The sequence below is a fragment of the Anabrus simplex genome, chromosome 2 (assembly GCF_040414725.1).
Source record: "Anabrus simplex isolate iqAnaSimp1 chromosome 2, ASM4041472v1, whole genome shotgun sequence".
In the NCBI taxonomy this organism is placed as follows: Eukaryota; Metazoa; Arthropoda; class Insecta; order Orthoptera; family Tettigoniidae; genus Anabrus; species Anabrus simplex.
The window spans coordinates 68,158,235-68,182,869 of NC_090266.1; the positions used below are offsets into that span (position 1 = coordinate 68,158,235).

Sequence of the window (24,635 nt, forward strand, 5' to 3'; positions counted from 1 at the left end):
TCCTTCGCACTGCTAGCCCTTTCCTATCCCATCATGGCCCATAAGTCCTAAGTGTCGGTGTGACAAAGTAAATTGTATTCTTTAAAAATTACCTATTTTCTTTACTGTAAAGTCAATACGGAACAAATATGAGATTCTTAAATTGCAATCCCATTCTACTGTCACTGGAAACCTGTATGTGTTAAGTGTGACATTAATTGCACGTACATCTTCATTATAGACTGCTACACTTTTCCAGCATTCAGTCTGCAAGCCTCTGTCAATCAATTAGGTGCCTCCATAATTCTCTCTTAGTAACTAGATCTGTAGTCTTGTTTGGTTCCACTCTTCTTACTTTTAAATAATTAAAACTGAGTCTAACCATGGTCGCGTTCTCCTGCTTCTCTTACCCTCTATGGCCGAGTCTGTTTTTCTCCTAGTTAATCTATCCTCTATTCACCTCACATCACCTACGATGGAAGCCAGTCCATACGCAAAGCTTCATCTGCTTATACCAGGGATGGCAAACATTTGTTAGTTAAGGTCTTGTGTATTACTTTTTACTCTCTAGTGTGCCACCGGTTATTTTCCTTTAAAATTATCATGAAAGCCCTCATTTGACTTGATTTAGGTATTAGATTGCATTATATACAAATCTTCTCAACTGAAACAACATTGAAAATTACATTATTTTAAACAGGTAAATTTTAAGAATAACACTTTTGCTTTAACCTAATAAAATCTGTAAAAGCCATAGAATTAATTGAGACATACTTCTTTATTAAAGTGTAATGTTAAAATATGCTATGTTGCTACATTTTATACGTATTTATTACATGTTAAGAACATTATAAAATATGTTAGTATGTTATCTGACGTGCCACAGAAGTCGTATTTGCGTATCACCTAGTGGCACGCGTGTCATAGTTTCGCCATCCCTGGAATATATCATTCCAAATTTAGCCTTAATCTCAACACTGCAAGTACCCACCTTCTTGTGCAAGCAATCATTCTTGCTATTTTCATGTCTATTACTTCCAGTTTATGAATAAAATGTCCTGAGACCACCCAGCTGTCACTCCTGCACAGAAAATCAGGCTGAAGACAGAGTGATGTTAAGATAATTTTGTCCAAGAGCTCATTTCTTTCTTATAGAATACTGCAGATCATTTTACGAGCTTTGTTACACCTTGATTCGATTTCACTTACTATACTATAATCCTGGGAGAATACACATCCTAAATCAGCGTCCACCAACTGGCTGATACGTGAGGTCGGAGAGCCTGTGTGACGTAAGAGCGCAGGGTGGGACGAAGGGACTGCCTCGCTTTGCAGTAGGCACATGCTTTGCTGTACATAGTGGTGTTAGTAGTGGTACAGTACACTACGTAAGCATGGATGAACCGAGCACATCACAGTGCAACAAGCTATCTATGCCTCCAATCTTTTTATCTTTATGGGATGATCTATATTTGTTTGTTGAAAATAATAGGAATGCTACAGCTAAATCTTTAGTTTGTAGAAAAGATCCACAGTATGTAAAAAGATATAATTTACAACATCAGTACAGTTCATGTCACGCTACAAATTATGATCAGTATCAAGGCAAAGAATGGCTACGTGTGATTGCAGAACTGAGAGATAAATTTAATAACCCTGTCGAGCATTTGATCAGTGAGTCAACAATTTGATGGAGTTTAAAAATTTCATATTTAATTGCAAAGAAACTTAAACCGTTCACTGACGATGAATTCATGAAGGAATATTTAATTCTAGTCGGTGAGGAGTACTGTACCACTATGTACGGCACAGCACGTGCCTACTACAAAGCAAGGCTCTCCCGTCGTCCCACTCTACGATCTAAGCGCCTGACCACTCTGCGCTCTTACGTCACAGGGCTCTCCAACGTTTCACGTCAGCCAGTTGGTCGATACTGTCCTAAATGATCCACTTGCTCCAACTTTTTCTCCCATCTGACATTCAATTCTCTAAGGTTTCTTCCTAATCAACATCACTTTAATATCGGAAATGCTAATTTTCATATCATTCTCACTGCTCCAAGACATTTAACCACAAGCAAAATGACGGTGTCTCTTCCATTGTCTGTGGAGCACTTACCACCTAACACAAGACTCTTCATTCTTCTGCTTTGACAACTGGTTATGTCAGGTTGAATATTGGTCCTTTTTTTTCTCAACCCATTCTACTGTATAATTGTAATTCAGGTGGCCTAAAGTAGTGGGTTTTACCCCAGCTCAATCTGGTGGTATTTGGGTACTCAAATACGCCAGTTGCATGTGAGTAGATTTACCAGTACTTAAAAGAACTCCTGCTGGACAAAAAGTTTCTGGCACCTTGGCATCTCTGAAAGCAGAAAAAGTAGTTAATGGGATATAAAATAACGTTATTATAATGTGTCAGTTTCTCACATCTTTGCCTGGTGAGCCAGTTTTCTTCTTAACTTTCCGCTCCAAGCTTTACTAACTATTATACAAGAAGTAAGAAAATAGTGAAAATTAGAAGGCATCCCTCAACAAATTTACTAAGATAATAAGGGGATGTTGTAATTGACAGCAGAACTGTCAAAATAGTCTGATGGTCAATAGGAATTTACCTCGCCTTAAATAGATGGAGGTGCAAGCATTCACAGTGCAGTTCAGAATTCTAAAGGTATGATACTGGGGTCAAACTGCTCCCATTTCTGAGTACTGGCATCTAGAATCTGTTTAAAGCACCAGCTTTCTTCCTTCCGATTGAAGTTTATGGAACGCTCTTTTATTTGAAATGTCTCTGGTAAGCAAGAATGGAACTAGCAAAGGAACTGGTTGAAAAAGCATTAGATAATGACACCAGTGGTGGCTTCCGCCCTGTCAAGTAGGTGAAGGTATGTCTTAAAGTTAACAATGTGTTCATAACACAGGAAAATAAAATAAATTTCCAAAGAAGCTAAACTATTTCAGCCTTTATTATTATTATTATTATTATTATTATTATTATTATTATTATTATTATTACTAGCTGGCCCTGCAGTGTAGGAGGTAACATATCTGCCTCTTAGCTGGAGGCTCCAGGTTCAATTCCCAGCCAGGGCAGGCATTTTTACGTGGATCTGAGGGTTGGTTCGACGTCCAGTCAGCCTATGCGATTACAATTGAAGAGCCATCCGATGGTGAGATGTTGGCCCCGGTCTAGAAAGCCACGAATAGCGGCCGAGAGGATTCGTCGTGCCGACCACATGACACCTTGTAATCTGCAGACCTTCGGGCTGAGCAGTGGTCATTTGGTAGGCCATGGCCCTTGGGGCTGTTGCACCATGCGTTTTATTATTATTATTATTATTATTATTATTATTATTATTATTATTATTATTATTATTATTATTATTATTATTATTATGTCAAAAACATAATCGTTAGCTCCAGTCTGATGGCACTTAATACCACGTATGTCAGTTAGCGTATCCAAGAATGCCACACTTCCATATCATCTGAACTGGCAACACAAGACTGAATGGGCACCATTTCAAGACAGTATGTTAGGAAAATTTCACAAAAATTGTCAGAATCAAACCCAAGACCATTCTAACCATAATCAAAAGCTGATATGCTCCCCTAGATTACAGCCATTATTGTTCCTCAAACTACACATACAAATACATTTTCCAGCATGCAAAACTCACCTATTGCTTATACAATATATCAATCCTCCTGTCCTTGCGAAGAGTAAAACCATCTGTGATGTCCTCGTAAAACTGGTGTTTCTTGATCACTTAACAGAGAAGTTCTTTCTGGATGGAGATACTAACACCGTGAGCCTTTCTTGTGACATAGTGTTTCTTGTGAATGACTTAATTCTGTCTAAGCAATCAGAAGTTCTCTCCACTGAAACACTGATTGAAGGAATCATTAAGATTAAAGAAAATAATGTACACGTTTCCTCAAACACATTTTTATGTTTGTGACATAGTTTAAAACACCCAAACAGGAAAAGGCACTAAGGGATAAACATACATAATTTACAATACTCAGTTATAGAAATCGATCAGTACTTCTTATCAGCATACAGAAGATTTAATTTTTTTTTTTTTTTTTTTTTTTAGATACTGTAGTTAACCTTGTTTAAAATGTTTGGGTAGCAATACAGTAGATTTTAAAATGCAGTTAAAGGAAATTCTTTTTAGTAATGTCAAATTTTATGGTGTCGACTAAGGCAAGAAACTGCAAACTTTTGCAGTCTTGAAATCTGACTTCACCGGGCGAGTTGGCCGAGCACGTAGAGGTGCGCGGCTGTGAGCTTGCATCCGGGAGATAGTAGGTTCGAATCCCACTATCGGCAGCCCTGAAGATGGTTTTCCGTGGTTTCCCATTTTCAGACCAGGCAAATGCTGGGGCTGTACCTTAGTTAAGGCCACGGCCGCTTCCTTCCAACTCATAGGCCTTTCCTATCCCATCGTCGCCATAAGACCTATCTGTGTCGGTGCGACGTAAAGCCCCTAGCAAAAAAAAAAAGAAATCTGACTTCTATTTCTGTTGAAATAGTATCCAAAATGTTGAAATTTTGAACAATTTCACTCTCAGTCAAGTTACCGTACTCTCTTCTCTGATTAATGTTGGTAATTTTTTTGAGCTTTCTTGAACAACTCCAAGAAATAATGGTCACTTCTCTTGCTGTTCAGTGGGCCATCTGTACTTCTTACCTTCAATACACTATAACCAGTGATTTCTTCCACAGAGCATCATATAAAAAGTCTGTTAGAGAGAAAAAAATATCATCAAATGCAATGGCCAGGAAAGCAAATTTGGAACTATTCATTTTATTTAGAAAACCTTTACCAAGTTGAACAGATTTTATTGCCCGATTTTATTATTTAAAATACGAGGTTTAACTTATCCCTTTCTTCTAGAATTACATGCAGCAATTTAGAATTAGAACACCAGCAAGTTTTTTTTTTTGCTATTTGTTTTACGTCGCACCGACACAGATAGGTCTTATGGCGATGATGGGATAGAAAAGGCCTACGGATGGGAAGGAAGCGGCTGTGGCCTTAATTAAGGTACAGCCCTAGCATTTGCCTGGTGTGAAAATGGAAAACCACGGAAAACCATCTTCAGGGCTGCCGACAGTAGGGTTCGAACCCACTATCTCCCGGATGCAAGCTCACAGCTGCGCGCTCCTAACCGCACGGCACAACTCGCCCGGTACCAGCTAATTTCTGCTAGGTTTGGAACATGTCAAGCTGAGAGCGAGTATATTACGAGAGTTGTTTCTGCCGAATGATGAAAAAAAAAAAAAAACGGAACTCCACTGACACTTGCATAAAATATACAGCATTTGTAAATACAGCGTAGACTTTGCCGCAATACTAAGTTTAAGCAATGAGCTGGACAAAGAACAAACAGAGATTGAGATGCCTTGTCTTTTATCTTTTTCTGGAGACCATTGTAGTAAATGAAATGAAATGGCATATGGCTTTTAGTGCCGGGAGATCCCAGGGCGGGTTCGGCTCGCCAGGTACAGGTCTTTTGATTTGACGCCTGTAGGCGACCTGCGCGTCATGATGAGGATAAAATGATGATGAAGACAACACATACACCCAGCCCCTGTGCCAGGGAAATTAACCAACGATGGTTAAAATTCCCGACCCTACCGGGAATCGAACCCGGAACCCCTGTGGCCAAAGGCCAGCACGCTAACCATTTAGTCATGGAGCCGGACACTGTTGTAGTGACCTGACATAACACTTGCTCTGTTGTAGTATTGTCGTATCAATTTCTTGTTGTAGTCAAATTCCCCCAAAAGCCCATCTGGAAGTTTACAAAGAGCCTCAGAGGTTTGATCAGCACTAACATCATAGAACTCAAGAAAAACATTCAACAACAAGAATTCCTTCTAAAGCAAAGGAGTCTCAATATGATAAAACATCAGTTTCTGACAGACTTCTCTGGTATCATTGATCTGAACAGAAGAAAATCAAGCACTATGGATTTCGCTTATCACATTGTTTTATACGAGGGTTGGAACTTTAATAGTAGTGGCAACTATTTAATTTCAACTAATACATAGAGATACATGTTACCTAGTTTTACTGTCCTTCAAAGTAGTCACCAGCACTGTTTACAACCCATTGCCAGCGATGTAGAAGTCGTAGAATACCATTAGCAGAACCTGTTGTGTTGATACTTCAATTGGAGTGGTCTACTGCCTGACAAATCTCTGGAACAGTTTTGAAGCGAATGCCATGAAGTGGTTCCTTCATCTTAGAAATCAAGTCAAAGTCACTAGGGCTTAAGTCCAGGATTATGGTGGATGGTACACGAATTCCCAGCCCCATTGACTGAACGAATCACCCACAGCTTGTGCTGCATGTGGCTGAGCATTGTCATGCAAAATGATAGGTGGGTTCTGCAGAAAGTGTTGCTACTTCTTTCTCAAAACTGGTCACAAGTTGTGCTCCAAAAATGAACAGTAACTCTGCTCATTGACGGTCTGCTGTGGAGGAACATAATGCATTAAGATGACACCATCACAGTCATACAAGAGAACAACCATTACTTTCACACTGCTGGGATTCTGACAAAATTTCAATCTTTGTGGTGACCTGTAATGACATCATTCATTTGATTGGCATTTCAGATGTGGCTCGTGCAATTTGGCCCATGTTTCATCCAGCATAACAATACAGCATAAGAAAGTCTCTCCTTCAGGCTCATAGCGCTCCAGGCAGTTACGAGCAGCATTGTATCTTAAAGATTTCTGTATTTCCATCAAATCACGCGGAACCCATTGTGATGCAATTTTTCTCATGTCCAGGCATTCCTTCAGAATGTGAAGCACAGTTGTATGCACTAATCCGGTGTCTCAGACCAGCTCACAAACTGCATGGTGTTGATCAGTGTCCAGTAATGCCGAAACAACATGCACTTCTTCTTTACTGACACTAGGACAACCTGGGCAACACATGTCTGCCACATTTTGGCGTCCCTCATTGAGGGCTTTTACCCACAGTGCCACTCTTCTGTAAGGCAATGCAGATTCCCTGCAAGCCTCTTGGAGACCTTGATGATACTGTCGTGCTGTACGACCTCTGGCACATTTAATCTTTATCCAACTCTGTTGTTCCTGTTTCGTAAACATTGGGATATCATCGCCATAAGACCTATCTGTGTCGGAGCGATGTAAAGCCCATAGCAAAAAAAAAAACAACAACATTGTGACAACACTGCCCTAGACCATCAGCTGACACAAGGCTCTGGTCCTTTCACCAGTTTTACCAGTTTTCATGTGCGTGATGTGTGAAGGGAGGGTCCATGTGCTCTGAGGTAATATAGGTATGTAACTAACATGCGCTGTCAGGTTCCGTTGCATGACGTCTCTACAGTAGTGTTGCCCCTATTAAAGTTCCAACCTTTGTATGTATCATGATATGCACTCTGTATTACTTTTGAATCCCCACTAAATATACTACTAACTTTATAATAATAATTCTCAGTTTCTAATAATAATAATGTTATTGGCTTAACGTCTGACTAACTACTTTTATGGTTTTTGGAGACGCCGAGGTGCTGGGATTTAGTTCCACCGGAGCTCTTTTACTTGCCAGTAAATCTACCGACACGAGGCTGACATATTTGAGCACCTTCAAATACCACCGGACTGAGCCAGGATCGAACCTGTCAAGTTGGGATCAGAAGGCCAGTGCCTCAACTGTCTGAGCTACTCAGCCTGGTATTTCTGGGTTTCTAAAGGGTTCTTTAATATCAATAATGCCAGGAGCTTTTTAAAATAGTCACTATTTACTGAAGAAACACACTCTTCATGTTCCCGAATTACTAGTTCTCGTTCACTTAAATACACTACAGCATCAGTCATGCGCCGAAACAGAAGTCTATTTAGATGATCATTTTCAGTAAACTGATTAAACTAAACAAGAAACAAAGTGTTGAGCAGAATTCTTATGCTAATGTAAAGCTTGCATTATGTTCTTTAAATGTGAAAATTCATCCTTGTTCCAGACATTTAATTGTTGCTAAAAAGTAAACAAGACCAAGTCAAGAAAATTTGGTAAACCAAACCATCCTTTTCCTTTTGCATGTTAATTATCAAGGGCATTGTAGGCCATTCAGTGGATCAAAACACCTTTTCTGTCTTCATCTTTCCATCTGGAAAATGGTATTTCTAGCAAAACATACATTATATCGTTAATTGGATTCATAATATCCTATTGCATACCACTTACGAATTACGTACAGCACACTATAATAATGTCTCACTACAATATTTGTCTCTGAAGAACACCCACACAATACTAAAGATTCAATGGAATTGGCCAGCAGTTGAACCAAGAATAAGAAAGGCAAGTTGTGGGAGGAGGGTGTTCCCTTTGCCTAAAGAATTTTGCTGGGCCTTCCAAGGATGGAGTTTGTGAAATTGTCTCTTCAGTTCTAAGACTTTCCAAATGCAACATACTTGAGGGAATATGACATCATGGTTACCACAGCAACTCACTGTTGTAAGTCATGAGAGGGGGAGAGGCTCCTGGAGGGCAGTTGTTCTTTCCCATCCACAATCCAGGTATAGAGTGAAATAGAAAGAGGACAAGGCAACAAATAGCTTTTGTTTATTTCTGCCTGAAATAGTTCCAACAATGATTTGAGGAGCATTGCAATCATGTACAGAAAGAATGGGGATGAGCTTGCAAATTGAAAATTAAAATACATGCCAGAGTATGTTAGTGTTGAAGAGGCCCTTCACTCCCTTCACCTGGTGAGCCACCCCTGAATGACATTGGTTGCATAAGCGCATGAATGAGGGTAGAGCAGCTGTGGTTTACTTCTCAGAAACTAGTGCAAGGTATTTATGAAATGTTAAAACAGCACCAACTGCAGTGAAGGAGGATCCAACTGGCTCAAGAAAGAAGTAAATTCAGTACGTGGATTCACGGGATAAAGGATTTTCCTGAAGGCGTGAAAAGAAGAAATGGCATATTTGGCTAAAAAGGGAAAATTCATGAAACTTTTAGAAAGTTTAGAAATTTATCTTGCTTAAAAAAATCACTTCGAATCAAGTTTGAATGAAACAAGTACAGATGAGAACCTGCTGTATAAACTAGCGTTTGATCCTTTTGTTTTTAAATTATTTTACACCCACATTAGAGCACTTTAATCAATCCATATACATTTAAGTCTTAAGAGTATTAGCTACAAATTTGGCTTATGTTTCTTCTTCTGCTCCCAGAACTTCTTTCTTTCCAACCTGGCTGCCCTTTCTTCATCAGTTATGGTGTACTGTTTGTGTATAAAAGTTTTTAGTTTAAGTCTCAAGTCTCTGTTTCTCAGGATCCTCTTCTCTTCTTGTCTTCAATTGGCTCCATTGTCAAGCCTAACTCATCTAAATCATCTTGGACTTCTTTCAACCAGTTATTCTTGGTTTTACTTTTCCAAAAGTAGTTGAAAAGATGTTTCATTACCCTGGTTTCTGGTAGTCTTGACATGTGGCAGAAAAATGCAACCCTTCTTTTCTGCATTGTGTCTATTATTGACTCAGTTTCCTGGTATACAACTTCATTAGGTAATAATTGCCATTGTCCATCTACTTGGTGTTTTATGTTTATGATTGTTCTAAGGATTCTTCTTTCTGTCTTCTGTAATATATCTGTCGTTGATTTGGTGTTCAAATTGAATAGTGTTTCACTAGCAGAGGTTGCTTCAGGTTTAACAACGGAGTTGTAGTGTTAGAATTTTGCGTTTATCAAGAGAGATTTCTTCTTGTAGGCTGGCCAAGTGATACAGGATCCAGAAATCGGCGAATATCAAGGTGGATTCAGAAAAGGATGATTATGTGTTTCCACAGTTCATCAAATAAGAATTATGTTGTCACATTCGTTTACTTCAGAAAAGCATACGGTAGTACAGATAGAAAATAACTTTTTCAAGTATTAGCAGAATTTGGACTTGATCAGAAAACAACAAACATTATCAAAGAAACACTCACAGAAACCAAATCCAAGGTGAAGTTTATGGGAGAATTGAGCACAGAATTTCAAATAGACACAGGAGACAACAAGGCGATGGACTATCCCCGTTGCTTTTCAATTGTGCGCTTGAGAAAGTTGTACGGAAATGGGGAAAAGCTGGTGCACCGACCCACCGACTGGGGCCAAAACTGAAAGGCATAAAATTAGACTGCTTAGCATTTGCTGATGACATGACACCAATTGCCCAAGATATCTCTGATGCACAAAAAACAACTTGAACTACTACAAGAACAAGCAGAGAAAATTGGATTACAAATCTCATTTGAAAAAAATAAAATTTATGACCGACATCAAAATCGCATCAAATGAACTTCTAATTGGCAATAAAAATATCTTTAGAGTAAATGAATTTAAGTATTTAGGCAAGTGGATTACAGCAAACTGTAACGAAAAGTAATCAATTGAATCGAGCCTCCATAAAATGGAGATTACTTTTCAGTTAACAAAAAATATATACAACAAAAAAAGCCTCTCCTGGAACAGCAAAATCTGACATTGTACAACTGTAATCAAACCTGAAGCACTCTATGCTTCAGAGACACGCGATCTCCTACAAAAAACACTAAAACACCAAATAAAAGTGAAAGAACGTAAAATGAGAAAAATCCTTGGGCCAAGAACCAAAGACGGTGTAAATTATCCAAAGCCTAAGACAGAAATATATTTTTAAAATCCCAAAATCACAGATGCAATGTGAATGCAAAGAATTCAATTCATTGGACACTTAGAAAGAATGGACCCGAACAGACTAACGCACAAAATACATGGCTACTAGACCGAATTGGTACAAGCTTACAGAAAAAGACCTGAAGGTATTAGGATCACCAAACCTACTTGACTGGAAGGAAATCAGGCAAAATCACTCACACACGGGGTTTCGAGGAAGAAGAGAAGACTACACAACATACGTGGTCAGAGCAACGAAAACAGATCCAATCGTTGCACATGAAGAAATACTGGGACAACAGGAAGGCTAGAAAGTATTGATTTGGCTTGGTCCTAAGTGACTCATTTGCGAAGAAGAAGAAGAAGAAGAAGAAGAAGAAGAAGAAGAAGAAGAAGAAGAAGAATCTCCCCAAGATACTTGAATTTATTTACACTCTTAATTTGTTTGTTGTTATTCAGTGTGATAGTTGATGTTTCAATGTTGAAGGATGGCATCATTTCCATATTTTCAAATGAGATTTGTAGTCCAACGTTTGCTGCTATTTTTTCGAGTTCTTCAATTTGGTGTTTAGCCTCTTCCAAAATATTTGTGAGCAGTGCAAGGTTATCTGCAAATGCCAGACAGTTGAGTTGATATTTTTGCCAATCTTGCTGTTTGGTTGGCATTTCTTAATCCACTCTTGTATGATTTTCTCCAGTGTGCAGTTAAATAGTAATGGTGGGAGACTGTCACCCTGTCAAAATCCAGTCCGGAATTCAAATGATTCAGACAACTCTCCTCTGAATTTAACTTTTGATTTAGTGTTCTTAATGGTAATTCCAGTCCGACTTGTTGGCTGAATGGTCAACGTACTGGCCTTCGCTTCAGAGGGTCCCGGGTTCATTTCCCGGCCAGATCGGGGATTTTAATTGCTTCTGATTAATTCTTGTAGCCCCTCGGGGACTGGGTGTTTGTGCCCGTCCCAACACTCTCCTCTTCATATTCAGATAACATACCACACTACCAACCACCACAGAAACACGCAATAGTGATTACATCCCTCCAAATAGGGCTGGGTCAGGAAGGGCATCCGGCCGTAAAACAGAGCCAAATCCATATGTGCAGCACAGTTTGCACCCGCGACCCCACAGGTGTGGGAAAAAGTGGTAGGAAAAGAAGAGAATGGTAATTCCAATAAGGTTGAAAAGTTTCTGGTGTAATCTAAATTCCTTGAGGATTTTAAGTAACAACTCATGATGGATACTGTCATGTGCTTTCTTGAGGTCAACAAAAGTGATGACTAACTGTGGAAGGAAAGAAAAAGAAGAAAAAGATAAAACTTCAAGATCTTAAATTTATTTAGGTATTCTCATTCAACATCATCTAAATATTAAAATGTTATGTAATGATAATTTTCCTAATATATCACTAATGTTTGTTTAATGTTTCATTAATGTGAATTATGATATAATACTTCTTTAAATTTGGACTAAACAAAAGAAAGAGTTATATTGTTTAATTCTTTGATTGGACTTCACTGATGAAGGGAATGTACTATGCTCCTGAAACATGTCTGAATAAATGATTTTCAATTATAAAAGTGTATTGACGAGGTGGACCAAGCATATACTATTTTAAATAGTTTTTAATAGCTTAAGTCATCTCAAAGCAAATAACTGGATTCTCCACCAAAATGAAGGAGTACTGGAAAGCCAGGAAGGCTGACAATTGTGAAATTGGTGCTGAGCAGACGAAATGATACATTATGAAAACAGGAAAAGTAAAAAAAAGGTCTCTGCTACCAAGTTCTTAATTGGTGCTATCCAGGTGCCTACTGAATTTAATATTCTGATTGTGCTGTTATCCAGCAACAAAAACAGAATTCTACAGGAAGGACACTATGGCTGAGTTCATTTAATTATTTTGGGCAACAATGAGATATTTAACATGCCAACAATGGTATGGAGTGGCAAAATTTTAGACTGCCCTTCAAAATTCAAAATTGAACCCGTGAGAATGGGATCATGAGTTAAGACACTACCATTAATCCACTTAGGCAGCTACCTCAAATTGTTATTACATCTGTTATTCTGGGCCATGAAAGCATTGATCAAAGTTAATAATAATCATATTGATTTTACAGCTCACTAATTACTTTTACGGTTTTCAGAAATGCGAAGGTCTGGAATTTGGTCCTGCAGGAGTTCTTTTATGTGCCAGTAAATCTACTGACAAGAGCACCTTCAAATACTACTGGACTGAGCCAGGATAGAACCTGCCACATTGGGCTCAGAAGGCCTACGCTCTACCATCTGAGCTACTCAGCCCAGCACAATCAAAACTTATTGAAGTGTTATGTTTCTGTTCCCAAATCAACCAATGCATACTAGCCTCTAGTTTTAAATCTGTCGATAGCATGATTGAAACTATGGGATTGCTTTACGTTGGGATTGCTTTACGTTGCACCAGCACAGAGAGGTCTTATGGCAACAATGGGACAGGAGAGAACCAGGAGTTGAAAGGAAGTGGCCGTGGCCTTAAGTAAGGTACAGCCCCAGCACTTGCCTGGTATGAAAATGGGAAACCACGGAAAACCATTTTCAGGGCTGCCAACAGTGGGGTTCGAACCCACTATCTCCCAGATACTGGACACCGGCCGCACTTAAGCAACTGCAGCTATCGAGCTCGGTACCTCCAGTTTTGAGACAGGTCTTTTAAAAAATCCCATGTACATTGGCCAGGATTCGAACATTGGTGAGAATCCAATAACAATGCTACTCTGCTTTCCTCATTCCCCAAATTTGTCCTACAGGAGACATTCTTTACAGAAAATGCTGACAAAGGGTAACTGAGACTAATGTATGCACGCTGTTATGTAAACTATGTACAAGTTGTTGTTGTTGTTGTTGTTATTGCTGTTATTTAATTATTCAGTATTCGACATGAAATTGTGAAGCTTTGAATCCCTATCAATAACCTCTAATTTTTCTCTACTATCTGCTTAATCAGTCAAAACCTAGAAATTGCCTCAGGGTCAAATATAGTTAAATGTGTCATCAAAACATGCAGCTTGTGGAAAAGAAAAAGTTATCATTCAAAAACAGTGATGGATTGAAATATGGATGGTGATGGATGATGCTCTCTGCACCATCAGTCAGCAGTAGTAGGTAGCGTGCACATTTTCAAATGTGATGCCCGTAAGGTCATTTAGAATTTACACTCTTCATTACTTCTCTTCACCATTACTACACATCTATCTGTGGAAATAATCCCATCATTGAATGTGGCTGCCTACAACCAACTCTTTATGTAACCAAAATGGGTATTAGTTACATTTAACACTTTTACTACCAGCTGCCTGAGCAGCTCTCCACTGCTGGTGCCCAGCCATTTTTAAAAAGCCACCTACTTGACTGCTGAGTTCATATATTTACAAAAGACATAACATTGTTATCTTTACTGTTTATATTTACACCCGCACGTACATCAAATATTGGAGCCGATGCATGACAGAAAGGAAACTGGGTCATTGTTCCTGTCCCGATTGCGATTCACCCTTCCAGCACTTTAACTCTGCACATAATCACACTAGGTAGACTTCCGATCGAGTTGAGTGATCAAACAATTTGGTATAGAGTGAATATCTAGAATGAGAAAGAAAAAAGAAAAGTAGAAAAAACTACTCAACATTCAAATTGTGAATGACCCTTAGTTGAACATCGTAACTATATTGATAGTGTTGTACCTAGCTACTTAACATAATTCGCCACTGTTCGGGCAAAAGGTCATATCTCCCAATGCTCCTCCTATCCACTACTCTCCTTAATACTGATCATGACTCCTAGCCACATATGGATATTTAGTCCTTCAGAACAACGTTTGTTGTGTTCATTTTACTATGCCTACGTGTAAAGGAAAAGGTACTTTACCATACCCCACTCTAGGAATGTATGTCTGCATGACATATTTACACACTCCTACAGTATAATGTACTTAAGGTTCATTTTTCTTTACACGTTAGTATACAAAAATGAACACAACGAAAATTGTTCTGATGGACTGTATATCCATATGTGGCTGGGAAGCGTGACCAGTCTTAAGGCAAATAATGGATAGGAAGAGCATTGTGAGGTATCACCTTTTGCCCGAACAGCGATGAATTATAGACACGTAACTACCACTTACAGGTTATATAGCATACATCAACACCATGATGAAAATATTACCGTATCAACAGACATAATTCATTACTGGAAGAAGATTTTAATGTATTATATTAACTTAATGACCTCTTTTAATTGTGAATGTGTATTCATATAGTTTTACCTTAAGAATACACTTTCAAAGAAGACAAGTTACTCTTACAACCAAGGACATAAGTATAAATAACTATTTTTTAACTATGACACATAAGTGCTAATGAACACCATTTGTTAATAAGTTTCATATATATTTCAGTGGAATATTGGTGCCTTTGTTATATAAGATTTTATATGTTTTTCTAACTGGTAAATAAGGCTGAAGATGACCCAGTTTACAGGGTCTAAACTAGTCCCTTATATGTAGTCTAATAAAGATATTTGGTATTTAATCAAATGGTATTGAATAAGTGGACGTCCCTTCCTCTGTTTGTCATTATCATTATTGTGCAAAATATCACATATTTCTTGTTGCCATTGATGCTTTCACAGCCCGTGCTTATAGACATAAGAATTTCACCTTATTTTGTTGACACCGCATAAGCCCAAAAGCCTATATCATGTCCACATATTTCTTCTTCCAGAATCACTCTTATTACTACAAAATGTACTCCACTGTCACTTGCAATTTCAGTCAGTTTGAGAAGTGCCAAAATTGGTTTCTAAACAATGAGCAAAAGAGCACAAAGGGAGGGTTGTACAGTATCAACAAAAGAGGACATTGGAGTCATCGACTGAAAAAAAAAAAAAAAAAAAAAAAAGAAACTTCTAGGTAGAACTCTTTTGGTCTGTGAAAACATATGCACATCGAAGTGCGCTACACTGAACGAGCACTAAACAACTTTACTCTTCTACGAGCCACAGAAGACGGCATGCCTAAACGACCATACTCCTCTGCAGGAGCGAAGGTGTTAAAACAAGCAACTTAGCATTGCTGCCTAGGTACGTTTTATAACACAGACATATATTGCACATTGCTTCATATACTCCTCATTGTGATTCACCTAGGTGGAAACCACATACTGCTAGCTTCAGTTAGTCAGGAAATACTTGAGGTGCCTGCTTGTACAGGAATCATAGTGCACATAATATGATATTAATTAAGAGTTATTGGTACTAACTGTAATAGTGAAGGTAACTGATGTGACTTGCATTTGTCAAACATGTAACTCAAAAATATTCCACAAGTGTTTTGTTGTTGTTGTTGTTGTTGTTGTTGTTGTTGGTATTATTATTATTATTATTATTATTATTATTATTATTATTATTATTATTATTATTATTATTATTATTGTTGTTGTTGTTGTTGTTGTTGTTGTTGTCGTTGTTGTTGAATCTTTCAACATTAAGATGTTCCTAGGATCCTTATACACCTACTCCTCAACCAACTTCTAATATTTTACATGGAGTGGAATTGCTTATGCTGATTTTAAGTTTCCATTTTTTCCTCAGTTGTTCACAACATTTCTTAGACAGTTTGAACTTTAATGGCCAGGATTGTTAATTTGTGATTAAATTAGTGTTACTCCTCATAGTGTAATTAAACCTGGTCATTTAGGAATATGGTCGGTTTATTTTTTCTTTTAGATCGAGTGAGAGTCCGCAGTATGCACAGACTATGAAACTGTCGATGACGACAACGGTGCAAGCTGCACCACCCTCCTTAGTGAGTAAAAGTGGTCCAAATGGTGCTAGATACTCTTATCAACATCACCATCATAACAAAAATTCTGCAAATGCTTCTCAAAGTTCACGCCCATTTCCCTTCAGTTCCATGAAGCTTTCTTCATCAGTGTTTTCTGCTCCCTCCTCTATGGCTGTAAATAGGCATTGGGATGATAACTCTTCAGTGGGCTATGTGGGAGCTTCTGGTGGCATGGCTTGGTTGTCTGGGGCCCCTTCCACTCCATCAGCAGGGTCTAACACTGGCAGTATGAGCAGCAGAAGAGGGCCGCTTTATTTCCAGCAGGCTACCAACACACTCAGAGAATCCAACAGGTTCAATGTGAGTATTGAGTTTGAGATCTTTATCTAATGTGGCATATGTTGCACTGAATGTGTTTCATGCATCCTGCATGGGAATGACCTCCTTGTAAAATAGTACCTGATTCAACTATTTGTAAGCTATCGAGCAGCAGTAAATGGTACACAAAGTGTTTGACGAGTAATGTTAATTCTGTGCCAGCGTAAGTATTTTGATCTCATTTATTACACCCACCTATATGAGCTGTACTGTTTTATAATGAACTCTACTTGAAGACAATTACATTATAAAACTCTTGATAGGTATTCAGGTCAGTAATGCTAAAATAATATAACTGGGTTAAATTTTATGTTTAATTTATGTTGAGAACAATAACCAAAGACATGAAGATGAGCTTTATACTTGGCCTCTTGTTAGCTAGGTGGAACATGCACAAGTACCTGACCAACCTTCCCAACCAAGGAAAAAAAAAAAAGATGGGAAGACATGCTATTCAGATTTTCACATCTGTAAACTTATTTATTTATGCAACTAATCAGGGAATGAATGAGAACTATTTAATAAGATAAGTAATTGGTACTGACTGTTACTAAAAGTATAGATTGTTAAAAATAAATATTGAATTTAATGTTTCATTGAATATCTATGAGTTTTAAAGAGGCATTTATACATTTGAATTATATACCGATTTCACTACTATCTGATAATGATAAATGAATTACCTTCTTGGCCTGCTTTCAAGCTAATTTGAGTGGTCATCTTAGTGAACAAAACTGCCTTTCCAACCTCAATGTTGGTAGCAGACTCAAAACATCATGAGTTCCTGTGCCAGGCATCAACACTGAAAAATACATATTTGAATTAATAAATGTAAAAAAAGGAGGAGAAAAAGAATTTATTTATGGTGATTCCATCTTACTAAATTACAAAACTCAACACTAAAAGAAAGCACTAAAGGAACAGAGAAAAAAAGAAAATAATTACAAAAAGTTATATAAATTTAAGTATGTATAACAATTTGTCATGAAAGCTAAGTTGTACAGCTGAGGATGTCATTACACTAACCATGTGCTTCATGTTTGTGTTCATCTTAAAACACATTTTTATTTACAGTACAAACCACTATAGAAACAAGCAATAGTGAATACGGTATAGCTCTCCACATAGGGTTGGCATCAGGAAAGGCATCCGGCCATAAAATTAGGCTAAATCCGTACCAAGTGCCGACCCCAGGTAATTGGGAATAAGAAGGCGATGGTATTGTGGAAGATACAGAAAGCATTTTGATAAACCATCTACATAGTCACAGATCATGTTGTATTTCAGGGAAGGGTGTCTGAAGACAGCTATCAATTGTTGAATATTTTGTAGCTGAATACTCTCCAAGTTTTCTCTAAAGCCAAAAATATGGATAAAGAATTTTTAGAAGGAAATATATCCATTCCTGAATAATACTTTTATAAACTAAGTTCCTCCTTGTCATAAAAGAAGAAAATCCAAGTTCTTCACCAATTTCACCAGCAATGAATTACTGTTATGAACAGTATAAGTAATTTGGAATATGAATGGGCTGATGCCAACAGCCTCATCTAGTTTCTAGAAAAATTATTGAATATCATAGCAAAATGGTGGCTGTATGTTCAGGTAGAACATATGTGCTTATACCAGGTGTATGCATAAATCTTTTCTGGTTTCACTAAGAGATGGCGCCAGTGAACAGTACGCAGCGTATGAATTTGACACATAGGCCTACATCAGTTTGTTCCTCTGACATTAACCTACCAGCACACACAAGTTGAGTCCCCCAAACACTAGCATCTACATTGTATCATTCAGTAGTCATGTCAACGTTTGTGCCTGAAAAAGAACATTTGCTTTTCATATTTAATCAAAAGGAAAAGGCTGTGGAAAGTCATCATTTGTTGGTAGAAACATATAATAAACATGCTTCATCGATTAGAACATGTAAGACATGGTTTCGACAATTCAATGTGAAAGACAGTGCGCGCTCTGTTAGACCACAGAAATGTGAAGAAGAGCAATTGCAGGCATTACTGGATGATGACTCAACTGAAACTCAACAGCAATTGGCACAAGCATTAAAAGTGTTACAAGAAACAATCAGCAGACATTTACGAGCAATGGGGAAGATCCCACACGATTTGAATGAATGGCAAATGGAAAATCATAAAGCACTTGTGAAATGCTGCTTCAATGCCAGGAAGGAAAATCATTTCTGTACTTATTGTAACGGGTGACAAAAAATGGACTTATTTCAAAAACGCAAAGCGGAGAAAATCGAGGCTGTCACCTGGCGAAGCTGGTCCTTCAACACCAAGGCCAAATCGCTTCAGCAAGACCATGCTTTGGGTCTGGTAGGACCAGACGGTATTGTGTATTCTGAACTCTTGAAGCCCGGCAAAACCGTTAAACACAATGCTATCCCCAACAAATGATTCATTTAAATCACGCATTGACCGAAAGATGACTAGAATGGGCCAGAAGACATGGCAAAGTGATTTTGTTACACAACAATGTCTCACACAGCAAAACTAGTGAAAGACACCTTGAAATCACTTCGATGGGACATCCTTCCGCATCCGCCGTACTTCCCCGACCTGGTGCCATCTGACTATCACCTCTTCGCTTCAATAGGGCACGCGCTCGCAGAGCAGCACTTAAGCAATTTCGTGAAGTTGGAAAAATGGCTCGACAAATGGTTTGCCGCAAAACACAAGCAGTTTTTCTGGCACGGTACCTGAAAGATGCGCGAAGTGTGTAGAAGACGATGGCCAATATATGGAATAAACAAAAAATGAATTTCCCTAGAAAATTTCATGTTTTCTATACCAAATAAACTGGCAAAAACTTATGCATACTCCTGGTAAGAAATGACCAAACCTCTTGGGAACGATAACAACTCAAAAAATTATTGATTAATTTCACATTTACATATGTTATATGGTTTCTTTGGACATAATGATGCTTCTTATTTAACACAAGCAGCCATCACTTCACATGGCCTAACATGCCTTTTGGAAAATTACACTTCCAGAACCCCAACTGTTATACTCTGGATTAAGGAGACAACAGCAGGTCAACGAAGAATTTAGATAAAGTTGTCTCTAACAAAATTTATAAAATTTAGAAAATTAGAACTCCTATACCAGGACCTCTCAAACGCCGAAAATCTCACGCGTGCAAACTGAGGCACATAGGTTCTGTGCACTGTGCACTGGTTCGAATTTGCTCAGTTTGGACCAACGTTTTGTCTCAGGGCGACTCGGCTAAGCTCGGTTCAACTCTGCTGGGATGGTGGAGCGCTGCAGAGCAAGTGAGGAAGGGGGACACAGGTGGAGAGAGCGAGACACGCGTAGGGGAAGAGAGAAACAACGCTATTGCTTAAAATCGAGGAGTGGGCATCTGCACTCTGGTCAACCTGGCGAAGTCACCTTTTGCACCTTTCGCCACACAATGCACCCTGAGAGGCCCCGTCCTATAGTCTGATTTAGGAAAGGTGCAAATGGCAATGAGGAATACACATTCAGAATTTGAGGAGCAGCATATTATTATACATAAAATACAACCTTCTAACTTCCTTTTCGCCAAGCTCGATAGCTGCAGTCGCTTGAGTGCGGCCAGTGTCTAGTATTCAGGAGATAGTGAGTTCGAACCCCACTGTCGGCAGCCCTGAAGATGGTTTTCCGTGGTTTCCCATTTTCACGTCAGGCAAAGGCTGGGGCTGTACCTTAATTAAGGCCACGGCTGATTCCTTCCCACTCTTAGCCCTCTAGCCCTTTCCTGTCCCGTCGTTGCCATAAGACCTATCTGACTCGGTGCGACGTAGAGCAACTTGCAAAAAGAAAAAATAATAATAATAACTTCCTTTCCGTTTGTTTCTTACCTGTAGAGCAGTCGTAGCTTCAGGGATGTGCACTGTAGTACTGAAGGTAACTTCTTCAACTTAGTATTTTGAAGAGTATCATGACTGGAAGTGTATTCACTGTGAAAGAAATCAGTCAATCAATTCAAAATTATGAATTAAAACAAAGGCTATAATTGAAATTTATAGAAAGTCTAATAAGAATTTTGGATTGAAAGTATGAACTCAACATCACACTTATTCCTTTATCATTGAATTTACTTTGAAACATTGTGGGTTTTTTCTTTCTGGTGGAATGAAAAAAAACTTTAATCCTGGACCTATCTCACATATTTATATTCATAGTATAGATTGACCAAATGAAATGCTATTTCGATAAAAAATAATAAGAAAACGATGTACAAAACATTTTGTTGAATTTCTCATGTACAATAATATTAGGATTAAATTTCCTTGAAACATGTCTGTTATGAAATTACACTCGCCACCCTGCAGTTTCTGGGAGACATCTTGAATAGTTTTCAGTGACCCCTTTAATAAAACAATTGCATATTATTATTATTACATCCATTGCATTGTCAGTGATTGCTGCCATGGGGTAAGGGTTAGCATAGCAATCTCCTGCCTTGCAGGTCACAGTTTGATTTCTGGCTCAAACATGAATTTAAGACTGGTTTGAAGATCTGAGAGAATCGGGTTCAAATCCCATTTCCAACCACTCCTCTTAAACTCCACTCATATACTAGGAAAGCACTCAACGTTCAGGCCATGGCTGTTCTCTCTTCACATCAGTGCAAATACCATAGTGACACAGGTTATCAGATATTCTGAGGCTTTATCGAAGAGCAAAAATAAATATCTATTGAACGTACTATAACAGTCAGTCAATCAATCAATCAATCAATCAATCAATCAATCAATCAATCAATCAATCAATCAATCAATCAATCAATCAATCAATCAATCAATTAGTCAATCAATCAGTCAATAAATCAGTCAATCCTGATCTGCATTTAGGGCAGTCGCCCAGGTGGCAGATTCCCTATCTGTTGTTTTCCTAGCCTTTTCTTAAATGATTTCAAAGAAATTGGAAATTTATTGAACATCTTCCTTGGTAAGTTATTCCACGTCGCCATAAGACCTATCTGGTGTTGGTGCAACGTAAAGCAACTAGCAAAAAAAAAAGTTATTCCAATCCCAAACTGCCCTTCCTATAAATGAATATTTGCCCAAATTTGTCCTCTTGAATTCCGATTTTGTCTTGATATTGTGATCTTTCCTACTTTTAAAGATACCGCTCAAACTTATTCGTCCACTAATGTCATTCAGCACCATCTTTCCACTGACAGCTCCGAAGATACCACTTAGTCAAGCAGCTCGTCTTCTTTCTCCCAAGTCTTCCCAGCCCAAACTTTGCAACATTTTTGTAACGCTACTCTTTTATTGGAAATCGCCCAGAATAAATCGAGCACCGAGCTCGATAGCTGCAGTCGCTTAAGTGCAGCCAGTATTCAGCATTCGGGGAATAGTGAGTTCGAATCCCACTGTCGGCAGCCCTAAATATGGTTTTCTATTTTCACACCAAGCAAATGGTGGGCCTGTACCTTAATTAAAGCCATGGCCACTTCCTTCCCACTCCAAGCCCCTTCCTGTCCCATCATCGCCATAAGACCTATCTGAGTCGGTGCAACGTAAAGCAACTTGGAAAAATAAATCGAACTGCTTTTCTTTGTATTTTTCCCAGTTCTTGAATCAAGTAATCCTGGTGAGGGTCCCATACACTGGAACCATACTCTAGTTGGGGTCTTACCAGAGACTTATATGTCCTCTCCTTTACATCCTTACTACAACCCCTAAACACCCTCATAACCATGTGAAGAGATCTGTACCCTTTAGTTACAATCCCATTTATGTGACACCCCCAAAGAAGATTTTTCCTTATATTAACACCTAGGTAGTTACAGTGATCCCCATAAGGAACATTCATCCCATCAATGCAGTAATTAAAACTGAGAGGACTTTTCTTATTTGTGAAGCTCACAACCTGCCTTTTAACCCCGTTTATCATCATACCATTGCCTACTGTCCATCTCACAACATTATTGAGGTCATTTTGCAGTTGCTCACAGTCTTGTAACTTATTTATTACTCTATACAGAATAACAGCATCTGCAAAATGCCTTACCTCTGATTCCACTTCTTTACTCTTATCATTTATATATATAAGAAAACATAAAGGTCCAATAATACTGCCTTGAGTAGTTCCCCTCTTAATTATTAGAAGGTCAGATAAAGCTTTGCCTACTCTAATTTTCTGAGATCTATTTTCTACAAATATAGCAACCCATTCAGTCACTTTTGTCTAGTCCAATTGTACTCATTTTTGCCAGTAGTCTCCCATGATCCACCATATCAAATGCACTAGACAGGTCAACCATGACACAATCCATTTGACTTATCTCGCCTTCACCACTTAGGAACATGGAACAATAAAGATTTACATCTCAGTGAAATGCATTGGAGATCACTTTGAGCAAGCCCTCTTCAGGCACTCACATACTGTATTACAAATATATTCTTGACTGTGGCTTGAAACAAGAACTAAACTGCACGAAATATCATATAATGAAATAGCCCATCTCCTTGGCTGAGTGGTAGTGCTTTAATTAAAGTACAGCCCCAACATTTGCCTGGTGTGAAAATAGCAAAACTGCAGAAAACCATTTTCAGGACTGTCAACAGAGGGATTCGAAAGCACCATCTCCTGTGTGCAAGTTCAGATGCGCAATCCTAACCACACGGCCAGCTCTCTCAGTCAAAATTACATTAGGGGTGTCAGCACTTTAATAGATCTCCAAATATATACATTTATATTTGTTGAAATGAAGTGTGACATGATATTGGACTCAAAATTTGCTTCATAGAAAAAGTTATAACCACTTTCATTACCCAATTTATGTATTAAACTTATTTGTTCAAGAAATATTATACCAAACCCTTGTCTGAATAATACTGGTAATGCAAAAGGCCAATCACTATTTGCATCCATAACAGAAATTACAGTGATACTGACTGGCTCAAAAGAAAATGGCTTTCTCCCCATCTTTATGAAAATCCACAGTGTGTTTCCAGTCATTTGAGCGGGTCAGGAATGGAATGAATAAAGCCCCCATCTAGCGGCGAGGATAGAAAATGTGCCGGCTGCCGAAGCCTGTTGCATTCCTCTGGGACAATGATGAATGACTGACAGATGAAATGAAATGTTAATGGAGTGTGTTGCTGGAATGAAAGATTGGCAGGGAAAACTGGAGTACCCAGAGAAAAACTGTCCTGCCTCTGCTTTGACCAACACAAATCTCACATGGAGTAACCGGGATTTGAACTACGGTATCCAGCAGTGAGAGGCTGGCGCGCTGCTGCCTGAGCCATGGAGGGTTTTCTTCCCATCTTTATGTGCAACTATAATATTTGGACCTGTTGCAATGCCTGTTAGCTCTCAGGTACTATTATTGTATTATAATGAGCGAGTCAACATAAACAATGAACTTGCCTCAATATCAAGATCAACATCAACAATCAACAGTTAAGATCCAATTAACAGTGCTCTGCAGATAAGAGTGCTGCATCCTCAGTGTGAAGACATCTGCAGATGCATTGTTTGGCTTTCAATGACCAAGATCTGCTGCCTCTCATATCAAAAGCTCCTCAGTTTGACTCAAGAGGCTGCATGAAACCTATTCTGGCCCTCAGTCAAGAATTAAAATTGCTGAACTGCTCAGGATAGATCCTGGTGCTTCTGAATAACATCAGCGCAGGTCAGTTCCGTGCTTTTCAGTGCATAATGCCAAACCGAACACCATGGCGCAACAGCCCCGAAGGGCCATGTCCTATTAAGCGACAGCTGCTCAGCC

General features: G+C 38.6%; 1 protein-coding gene and 1 long non-coding RNA gene across 12 annotated transcripts in view; one reads left to right on the plus strand and one right to left on the minus strand.

Moving 5' to 3' along the window:
• The window catches only part of LOC136863859 (band 4.1-like protein 4), a 1,130,227-nt gene that overhangs the window by 1,072,242 nt on the left and 33,350 nt on the right, over positions 1-24,635 (plus strand). For 7 of the 11 annotated variants that reach the window (XM_067140208.2, XM_067140209.2, XM_067140207.2 and 4 more), the window contains exon 20: positions 16,445-16,862. The exons of 2 other annotated variants lie outside the window; for them this stretch is intronic. In XM_067140208.2, coding sequence (XP_066996309.2) covers positions 16,445-16,862 — 418 coding nt within the window. The remainder of the gene's footprint in view (positions 1-16,444; positions 16,863-24,635) is intronic. 2 more of the 11 variants (XM_067140214.2, XM_067140215.2) reach the window with 1 other exon arrangement.
• LOC136863861 (uncharacterized) overlaps positions 793-24,635 on the minus strand; it is a 136,285-nt gene continuing 112,442 nt past the window's right edge. Inside the window, exons 3-6 of the long non-coding RNA XR_010859222.2 lie at positions 20,746-20,844; positions 17,564-17,682; positions 3,659-3,868; positions 793-2,343 (exon numbers count right to left, since the gene is read on the minus strand). This is a non-coding gene — a long non-coding RNA (uncharacterized lncRNA). The remainder of the gene's footprint in view (positions 2,344-3,658; positions 3,869-17,563; positions 17,683-20,745; positions 20,845-24,635) is intronic.